The sequence below is a fragment of the Leptonotus elevatus genome, chromosome 3, assembly GCF_054856555.1.
Source record: "Leptonotus elevatus isolate MCC_2025b chromosome 3, RoL_Lele_1.0, whole genome shotgun sequence".
Lineage (NCBI taxonomy): Eukaryota > Metazoa > Chordata > Actinopteri > Syngnathiformes > Syngnathidae > Leptonotus > Leptonotus elevatus.
The window spans coordinates 20,056,426-20,067,091 of NC_141241.1; the positions used below are offsets into that span (position 1 = coordinate 20,056,426).

Consider the following 10,666-nt stretch of genomic DNA (forward strand, 5'->3'; position numbering starts at 1 on the left):
ATTAACCAGAATGTCATGTTGGAAATTTTTAAGGTTGAATTTCCCTTTTAAGATGGTATCTGGTGTAAAAAAAAAAGTAATAATAACAATAATAGAATTGAGAACTGATTTATAGCATCTGCAAACCTGATCAGCCATTGTCAGGGAAAAACAATTGACACTGGAAGCAGAGGTGGCTGACTTCGCAGCCTGTGATTCAATTGAATTTGGGGGCTGCTGTCAACAGGCTCGGGTGAGGGACGTCACCCTGCTCTGCCCATTCAAACGACTTTCTAATCATAAAAGCAAGCCAATGAGGCTTTGGGGAGGAAGGCATTGTGAGGCGCACTAAATTCCTTGGAGCAAATTGCCAATGTTTGAGCAGCAAGGAGGTAATCTGCTGATAGGGAGCAGAGGGCACGAGACGGGAGGCTATAAGGCAAAAAGGGGGGTGGCGAGATGTAGGGAGGAAGGGGGCGGACCTGCTCCAAGCTTCATTTTTCTGGAGGTCAATTCCTTTCATGACTGATAGATAGAGGAACCTCAGAACAGTTTTCAACATGTATTAGTACGAGACAGGCTGACATGTTTGGGCTCAATTTCATTATGCAAAGCCATATGCTGCATCATCTAAATATTTCCACTTTTTGCTTTTAAGTGCCAAATAGAATTATGGCAGTTTATGGCCAACAGTTCTTGCCAAGTTTCCAATTTTTTTTTAGCATCCTGCTCCTTTTTTATGTTTAAAATGGCATTAGTTCACATTAAGTAGAGGGTTAATTAACTTATACCCTCTGTCGTCCTGTTATTATGCTTTTATATGGTTTGTGTGCAATTCTAGGTCATAAACTTTAATTGCATCTTGGATGGCCGTGAGAATGAAGAGAGCCGTTAATATAAATGATTTAAATACGGCACTCTGTGTTCTTTCTTTGCTGCGTCCTCCATTCAGCAATATTTTGAAGCTCAGAATGTTTGTGTCACCATTTGATCCCAAGATTGTCACAATCAGGAGATGTCTAAAAGCATGTGTAAATAGAAACTAACTTTTAGATATGTTTAGTTTTATGGTCATAATTTACTCACTTGGCAACTATATATAACTATGCAAGTTTTGTTGAAAATTTTGTGTGAATATTGAAGAGGCGAAGACAAACTGAAATGCTGTAGAATTCATTGTTAAAATGTAAAGAGTCAGACTTAAGTTTCAAATTGGAATGATTTGAACCTGTTGACAGGAATAGATATATCAACTATCTTTCCGTGCTGTGAAAATTTGGGACCTTTAGTAAAATGATAAATACTTACCATATATTCTGAATGAGCTGAACAGTTTGAATTTGGAATGGGAAATACTATAGCCTATAAGGAACTTTATTTGTTGGACGTCTGGTCTCACACTTCAATATCTTTGTGTGTTTGTGTGACTGGAAAATGTGAACTGAAAAGTTCTCAAAGTCATTCCTCACAAGTCCTGAATTTTGTGAGTGTTTTGAAGTTTTATTGGTCTGAAATGATTGACAAATGTGGAAGGAGAAGCAATTAAAATGATGCTGAAAATGTTTAAATGCAATAAAAAAAATTAAGCATTATTATTGTCTTTAGATGTGGCTGCATCATGCGCGGATAATGCCTAATTGTGGCCAGTTAAGTGTGCAATTTAAGGGTGGAGATCTGACACCCATGTCATATGCAGGACTGCAGTTTAACAATTGACTAATCTTCTAATGTAGCCTTCCCAGCTTTGATGCAGTTGAAGGTGTTTGCAGGCGGGACAAGGGTTGGACATTACCTCACTCGCAATGCTTTCCAGAGGGGGAGAAACGAGCGGGTAATTAGCTGATTAGAGGCCCGTCAGAGCCAATCACAGCCGGCCCCCACCTCGGCCTGGATTGACGGATGAATGGAGGGAGGGACGAAGTGCGTGGAGTTGAGGTTGAAGACGGACACCTTCCCAGTCGACGCGCTAAATAAACTCACTCTGCAAGACCACAGTGGGCAAACAAACAGTCATCTGCAAGCAGGAGTTACCGCAACGTGACACATGCGTGCGTTAATTGCATCAGGTGAATGAATGCACTCCGCAGGTGTGCAGCCTCTAAACTTCTTGACTTCTTTCCAACTCGTCATGGAGAAATCGAAAAACTTTCGCATCGACGCTCTGCTCGCAGACGAGCCCAACCGGGCCAGCCGAGACCGAGACCGAGACCGAGACTTGTCCCCGGGCCTGAGCTGCGACAGTCCGGCGGGGAGCCCCGTGTCCTGCCGCCACGGGGACACGCCGCCCCCTCGGGCCGCCGCGCACATTCACTTGTCAGGAATGATCCCAAAAGCGAGTGTGCTCAATCTCGCGCACCCGGGATTGACTTCCATGCCACATGCTGCCATCCCGGGCATGTACCCGGCGGCGCCCATGTACCCGCTGTCTGCTCTGGGTGGTCAGCACCCTGCTTTCGCCTACACCGGCTTTACGCAGCTGACTCACGCCTACCCGGAGCACCTGAAGGCGGCCGCGGCCATGGCGGGCTCGGTGCCCCTGGAGCACTGGATCCGGGCAGGGATTATGATGCCAAGACTGCCAGATTACAGCGGTGAGTCTTTTTAAACTGTTGTTTTGGTTTGTTTTAGTATCTTTGATATCGATCTAGGACCACCAAGTAGCCTAATGACCAACAATTGTAGCTAGTAGGCACAGGGCATAGATTTCATTCCTAAAAATAAGTGCGTTTAATATTATTGTTAGCCACTGTAACCCTACTTGAATTCAAATGTATTGTGCATAAAAGTTCAAAAGTAAAGGCCTATATAATTATTTGAAAACAAAGCGTTCTAAATGCAATTGTATTGTACGTAAAAGTCGTAAACAACAGAACTGGATTTAACAAATGTATTGCCCTGGATTAAGAAAAACTTTAAACATTACTCCCTTTGGACATTTAATTCAGTGATTCTTGTACTGTTAGATCAGAAATAATAGGATATTTCTTTTCTTTTTTTATTACCATTAAAATGACCCATTTACTTTTGTATTTTCAAGTTTATCATGAGGTCAAACTGGTCAATCATTTTCATTCTCTATCAAAAAATGTCAACATTTGGTAAAGTGCAAAAAGATAGGATGGATTAATAGACAAACCCGGACCACTGCATGTTATTTTATTGTATTCTAATAGCTTCAACCGTCACAAAAAGGTCATTAGAGTTAGATTAGTGACACTGAAAAAGTTTGCTTCTCACTTGTGTCAAAATGGATACAGTACGTAAAGGTCATCAATTTATGAATTGCAAATAGACAAATCCCATTATAAAAACCTTGTGTTTTGTATTTAACATCAGTTTTTTACTCATCAGGGCTTTTCTGCCTTCAATTTACTTCAAGCACTTTGACACTCTCCTTATTCACTTACACTGATGACAAATCATCAGGAGAAACTCAGGTTTCAGTAGGCCCATCTTAAACCAACACTAGCTTGTTTTGTATACTAAGTACATGTTTCTACTTTTTTTTTTTTTACTTTTCTGTCAGTGTTGGCAATATATCCATACACTCCCTACTTTATTAGACCCACTCATATTTTCCTTTTGCCCCTTCTGTGTCTCTATAAAGCGCAAACCGATGAAAACTGTCTCAATGTGACAAAGAAACTAATAAACAAGCGCCTAAAACGTTTTGTAGTTCATCAATAAAATCCCAAAGCCGTCATTGAATTTTCATTAAGTTAATGGCACGCTTGTGATTTTATGGCCTGTACGGCCCGGCATCTGCTTCTGCTGTATTGCCCGTCGTCAACAACAAACTGCAGCAAAGCCTTACAGTTAATGACGACCGCAGAGTGCTGCCATATGTGTCTACTGATACAAAAATGATACTGAACTTCCTGTGTCCTTGGTATCAGCATTTGGCCCAAGATTTCACACGTGTGTGTGTGTGTGTGTGTGTGTGTGTGTGTGTGTGTGTGTGTGTGTGTGTGTGTGTGTGTGTGTGTGTGTGTGTGTGTGTGTGTGTGTGTGTGTGTGTGTGTGTGTGTGTGTGTGTGTGTGTGTGTGTGTGTGTGGGTGTGTGTGTGTGTGTGTGTGTGTGTGTGTGGGTGTGTGGGTGTGTGTGTGTGTGTGTGTGTGTGTGTGTGTGTGTGTGTGTGTGGGTGTGGGTGTGGGTGTGGGTGTGGGTGTGGGTGTGGGTGTGTGGGTGTGGGAAACTTCTCGAAACTGGCAGATCAATTGAGTGAAATTGTGCTATAACAATGCAAGAAATGATGTGACATTGGATAGGGGTGTTCAAACTGGGACATAGCACATTTTTTTGCAGCCCACGGCAAATACTGAAAATAACATTTGACAATGCTGGCAATGTTTTTTTAAAAAAAAGAAAAACAAGTTTGAAGGGGGCATCAGTGTGAAAAGTGAGGGTTTAAAAATAGTAGCTGTATGTGGGGGGCGTGGCTATGAAACCCACATTCTCCATTGAGGCCACGCCCCTGACAACTATTACAATTTAATGATTAAAAACTAGGTTTTATATATAGCAGTGATGATCAAATTATGATACATGGGCTCCCTCTAGTGATACACGAAATAATAAATTCCTCCTTGTTAGTTAGTAGTAGTAGTAGTAGTAGTAGTTATTTCAGTTTAACTAACTTTTACATTTCACACATTTGCATTAAACCCTTAAAGGAAAAGTCAACCCCAAAGTTGTCTGTCTAAACACAACATTGTGATTATTCTTGTGTTTGAGGTAAGCAACAAATCCAACTGCTTTATGTCCGTCTCAGTAGGCGGCCATTTTTACAGCAGGTGGCAAAATGGCCGCCCCGTGAGATGGATAAAAAGGTGTGGATTTTGTGGCTCAACTCATGTTGGACAAATATTAATCAGAATACCATGTTTGAATTAGTGTGAGTACATATTATTGTAATGTAATTGTGGCTTACAATATAAAATATACAAAAAGATAACGTGATGTCATAAAATGAGGCCATTTTGGCTTTAACGAATTGTTCTGTGCCTCACTGGAGTGTATATGGCTGAAATTGTGATAGTAAGTGTGCTCCTTTTTAAAGGCCCCCAGTCTGGTCTGTTGGGAAAGTGCCGAAGGCCTCGCACGGCCTTCACCAGCCAGCAGCTGCTGGAGCTGGAGAACCAGTTCAAGCTCAACAAGTACCTGTCCAGACCCAAACGCTTCGAAGTGGCCACTTCTCTTATGCTGACGGAAACACAGGTAGGAGGGAACCCGTCTCAAAGTCGTCATTTTAATTGTGCTGAAAAGCAGTCAACTCCAAAAATGTGCTATCATTTTAGTTAGTTCTTAAACAAGTTCTCCAAACCATTTCAACCCTCACCTTCTACATTTCAACTTTTTAATTCCACTGCATTTTTAGAACTCACACACCTTTTTTTGCAAAAATTACAATATCTAGGTTAGTGTTAGTTTGCTATACTTATTCTAATCCCTCAAGGGGAAAGCGAGTAAAGTAAGCTTGTGTTTCTGTGGCCTTTCGGTCAGGTCAAGATCTGGTTCCAAAACCGGAGAATGAAGTGGAAGCGAAGTCGGAAGGCCAAGGAGCAGGCCGGTGCTTGCGGCCAGTCTGAAGCCGCTGGAAAAGCATCCAGTAACAAACCCGGTGAGAAAAGGTCTCAGCGTGGGAGTCCGGAAGACCGCGCTGTGGATCTACTTTTGGAGGATGGTGATGAAGATGAAGAGGAGGAGGAAGAGGAGGAGGAGGAGGAAGAAGAAGAAGAAGAAGAACCCCGGCACGGTTTTTCGGTGGTTATGGGGAACCGAGTCGGGATGCCGCGATCCATGGACTTCTTGCAGCGCAGCGCCGAAGTGGGCTTCAACCCGCACAGCCCTTTCACTGAAGATGAACTGGAGGGAGTGCAAGCAGCAGGAGCAGGAGGAGGAGGAGGAGGAGACAGGAAAATGGTGGCGGGACTGTGAAAAGACTGAACATTTGATTTCAGGGACATTCGCTTGAAGGCAGTCTACCATTGTGAACAACCAGAACATTTGTTGTTGGCCCGTAAATGCGGATCGTTTTCCATGCACACACATAGTAGATGGTATCAATTTTGATCCAAGCTAAGAATATGCTCTTAATAATTGTCTAGATCAAATCATCAACTCCAGATATTTTTACTTTATATTAATAGCCACTCTGATATAATTGATAATCCTTAAAAATATGTTTCAGAGAAAAGAGAAGCGTATTTTACTTCCACTGTTTTGAGATTCCCCGTAACTTTTCAAAAATAAGAAGATGTATGTTTCTGCAGGAATCTTTGAAATGTGGTGGAAACACAGACAGTTCTCAGGACTGTTTTGAGCACCTATACAACAGAATAACGTTTATAAATATTGAATTGTGTTTGTGGGTAAATTAAGGCGGCAGGGGTCATCAAATTTAAGGCTTGGAAATTTACATTTGGGGTATTTTCATTGCTGGCAAATTTCAAAATAGGTTAAAATGTGACCTAAAGTATGTAAAGGTTAACAACACGTGGACTTAATGCTGTTTTCTCGTTGGTGAAAATGTGAAAGGACGGCCCCACATGCAAACACATCCAGTACTGCCATCATCATCGCTGCACCTTCAAGTTGTCTCGTCTCCTCCAGCCACCTTCTTAACTCACAGCCAGGACCGTGTATTATAAGACAACAAGTTGTGTATAAATGTACACAAAAAGATCCTGTTTGACTGACCAACGGTGCTTCAACTTCCAAAACATAATGGCTTTGGCACCACATGTTAAGATGCTTTTTTTTTTTAATTGTTTCTATCATTTTGAATGTGATGTTGCACTTTCACCCGTTTACCATTTAAGCATTTCCCATTTTTGTGTGGAAATGAATTTTAATTAATTTATTTGATTTGTTATTAAAAAAAATGGATCATAATGTATTTATCTTACTCTTGTTTGTTGTTTAGCAATGTGAAAAAACAAAGTTGTTTGACATGTTCTCAATAAATACACTTGACTTGACTGAGCCATTGCCAAGAGAAATGTGATTAGACTTTAAATACAGTATATGTATGGTTATTTACCTTAAAAAAATGGACTCTGTAAATTGCTTGTTATTCTTTTGGTGGACATAGTGTGAGAGAAACAACACATCCCATTCAGATGCTGTATAAAATAGAACACAGTGGCTATATGCATGTTTATATTGTGTAAGCAGGTCAATTGGATTATTTGAGGTCCATGCAGCATTTGTGAGAAAACTCAGGAAATAAAGTTGATCACATTTGAAACTGAACGTTTCTTCAATGTAGATTGTGTGTGTGTGCGCGTGCGTGCGTGTTGTTTTTCGGACAGTACGCCCTGAACTGGTTGCCAGCCAATCGCAGGCGATTAGAATCAGTAAATTAAAATCAAATTGTACCATTAATACGTTAAAAATTAGGTTCATGTAGCGACAATAGACAAAAAATTCAATTGACAGGTGATCGGAGAGGAAGGTACCGATCTCGACGAAGACAATGCCAAAGTATGCAGGTGGTCCTCGGTTTACGACTACTACTAAATGTGTACTTAAGTCGGAAAATACAGTATTGCATCACTGGCCTACATTTCAAAATGACAGTATGTCTGTACACAGAAAAGAAGTGTTAACATTTCAGGGTTACAGTTTTTGCAGTCGAAGTGTGAATACAACTGTGCAGAGATGCAATGAAACTCCGCCTTCGCACGAGCACTTCTCCAGTTTGAGAGATGAGTCCCTTATCACTGGGAAAACTGACATTCAACAAAAATAGTTTGGGCCCATGAAGTCTTTTTTTATAGCATGTTTTAGTCCAAACATTTTGAATTGTTAAATACATGTTTCACTTTAACTCCAAATGTGGTGTCATTTTTATAGACTGTATAACCACCACAGTAAAGCAACTCTTTTGAGTGTTAAAAAAACACACTAGATGGCGCAATAATTTACACTACGCGTGTAAAATCAACTTTGACCATGGTTGACTAGTGTTAAATTTTAACAGCCATCGGAGTTGTTTTAACTCCATTTCAGTGAAAAAAAAAACACTTTCAAAAGTGTTATTTTCACCAATTAGTGTGGACCAACTTAGAAACTTTTGAAGAGTTACATGTAACTCTATAGCTGTTGAAATAACTGCAGATTTTTCTGTGAAAAACAGAAACAGTGATGATAACTGAGGCGCTAACTGTTGTTCCTGACGTCATATGTTGCGTCAGTCAAGACCCTCACGACCCCTCTACCCCCCACCAACCACCCATTATGTCCAAAATTGCTCACAACATTTTCACTCACTTTTGAAACACACTTCATTTGGCATGGCCACTTGCAATAGGACTATTATAATCATATTATTAGGTAGCTACTGCAATGTAATATACAGGTTAATGTGGATCACATCAGCGTTGGATCACAGAGCCTCTACAATTAAGGAATATAATGCAATTTGGATATGGAGAGGTAAGAGAGGCTACTATATGCCCCACTGATTATTGCATCTACGTAAAACCAATCGCAATAAAAACGGATATAAAATGGAATGGTATAAATCAAAAAATAAAATTTAAATTCATATGCTGGTGATAGACCGCTACTAATTCAGGCTTAAATTTTTTCAAAAGCTCTTGGGTCGCACTTAATCGCCGAGGTTTACTATTAGCCACATAATTAAGTTAATGAATAAGAAAGATGATGTCACAGGGGTCCAACAAGATGAAAAACGTGCGTGGAAATATATGCAGAGGATTTTCATTGGCCCAGAATGAGAGCATTTATGGTAGTTCATGCTGGCCTTATATGCATTCATACTCTGCGTCACAATGCTTTCACAATGCTTTTCTGAGATGGATGGATGATGGTATTTATACACTGTAACGAATTGACTGTAGAATTTACAGGAAATAACTGGCAAAAAAGTTGCCAGCTAATTCTTGTAAAATCTCAGTACATTACTGTATTTAAGTATTTACTGTATATAAATTACAGTTACTTAGTGTATTTACTTTTACAGCAATTCACCATAATCTAGTTTACAACCGTTTCTTGTATTCTATGTAATTAAATAAAAATACATAATACAGTATGTCGTTGTAAAATCCATACATCCATTTTTTTAACCGCTTATTCCTCAAAAGGGTCGCTGGAGCCTATCCCAGCTGGCTTTGAGCAGTAGGCAGGGTACACCCTGAACAGGCTGCCGGCCAATTGCAGGGCACGCAGAGACGAACAACCATCCACACTCACACCTATAGGGACAATTTAGAGTGCTCAATTAACCGGTCATGCATGTCTTTGAAATGTGGAAAGTGTGCAAAATCCACCTAGGCACGGGGAAAGCATGCAAACTCCATCCAGGAAGGCCAAAGCCTGGACTCGATCTCACACCTGGGACACTGATGTGCTAACCAGTCAGCCACCATGCCGCCCTTGTTGTAAAACCAATCCTCGTTCTGCAGCCGAGTGCATAAATGAACGTTAGATGTAACGCTGCCTGTTTATCTGAGAAATGCGATGTGAAGACAATGCGTGCTAAAATATTGTTCTTGTCTTTGCTCCAGTGACAATACAGGGTCCGCTATTTGCTTCTTCCCCAATAGAGATACCCGCCAATATTCAACAATCTTTACAGTATTTACATGTAATCCACATATATACATGCCAAAACTGTACAATTTACAGTATTCTACCGCTAATTATACAGCAAATTACTGTACTTGGTTTTCCCCATAATGCATTGCTGTATACATTTAAATACTGTAAAATAAAATAAAAAACAAGAAAATGCTGTAATTTTTTTTACTGTATATTTCACAGAAATTTGTTGCAGTGTAGATTTCTTTTATTAGATGAGTCAAAAGACAGCACATGTATTTGCCAACATTCAATTTCAAACTAATATTTATTTATTTATTTATTTATTTATTCATCATCATGCACATTGCAGCAACTCAATTACAGCTCGTGGGCTGGGCTGCTGCATCGCATGCACAGCTCATTATAAGGCCTTATCATTATTGATTGCACGACTACTAATACAATCTGAACTCACCTTTATTCTTGTTGATTCCCATCACGCATTTCGTCTCGTTTCTTACAAAAAAAATGCAGACGACCTTCTTTGTTTTGGAGCCATAATGCACAATTTGTCTATAAAATATTTCGCTGTCTTTTGAATCACTCACTCACAACTCCCCCATCATCCCTTTGTTAGACGAATAAATCAGAAAAACATATTTCACACCGTTGAATCAATCAGCGAAATGTGGAGCTCATTACGTGAATATGAACAGATTGTGTGATCTCTTAAGGTAATCACACGTTTCCCGGGCCCTTGTCACTTAACTAATGGACAGCAGGCGTCGAGTGACGGAGGAGCCCAATAAATTCACATCAGTCCTACTCAAAACGCATGGAAAACACACCGTTGCTTTGTTTTTTTTGCCTGTAAAGTTTATTGAAGAGGGCGTGGCCGTGGCAAATGTATTCACGCACGACATGTCACTTGATGCTTGGGAATAACCTGTGTACGACGATGTGTGTTAAAAAATACAAGCCCACGAGTTGGAACTTGGCTGTGAAGCTTATTGATTATTTACAAGACGACCAATGAAAAATAAATGAACAAAAAGAAGCATCTTCCATTCTAAAAGAACACTTTTAAATAAATAAATAAACAAACAAATAAATAAATAAATAAGGTAGAAATTA

At 40.1% G+C, this 10,666-nt stretch overlaps 1 protein-coding gene across 1 annotated transcript; it reads left to right on the forward strand.

The window, feature by feature from the left end:
- Positions 1-1,520: 1,520 nt before the first annotated feature.
- On the forward strand, positions 1,521-7,023 carry mnx2b (motor neuron and pancreas homeobox 2b). The gene is made up of 3 exons (XM_086071719.1): positions 1,521-2,570; positions 5,040-5,197; positions 5,483-7,023. Exons 1-3 carry the CDS (start codon positions 2,054-2,056, stop codon positions 5,915-5,917), a joined length of 1,110 nt encoding a protein of 369 aa, XP_085927845.1. The 5' UTR covers positions 1,521-2,053; the 3' UTR covers positions 5,918-7,023.
- Positions 7,024-10,666: the final 3,643 nt, after the last annotated feature.

What these genes read in the sequence shown, in the direction of transcription:
- mnx2b (XM_086071719.1), top strand. Translation starts at nt 2,054, where the DNA reads ATGCACTCCGCAGGTGTGCAGCCTCTAAACTTCTTGACTTCTTTCCAA. An exon ending in AAGACTGCCAGATTACAGCG is followed by an intron (nt 2,571 to 5,039) that starts GTGAGTCTTTTT and finishes TCCTTTTTAAAG; the next exon opens with GCCCCCAGTCTGGTCTGTTG. An exon ending in TTATGCTGACGGAAACACAG is followed by an intron (nt 5,198 to 5,482) that starts GTAGGAGGGAAC and finishes CCTTTCGGTCAG; the next exon opens with GTCAAGATCTGGTTCCAAAA.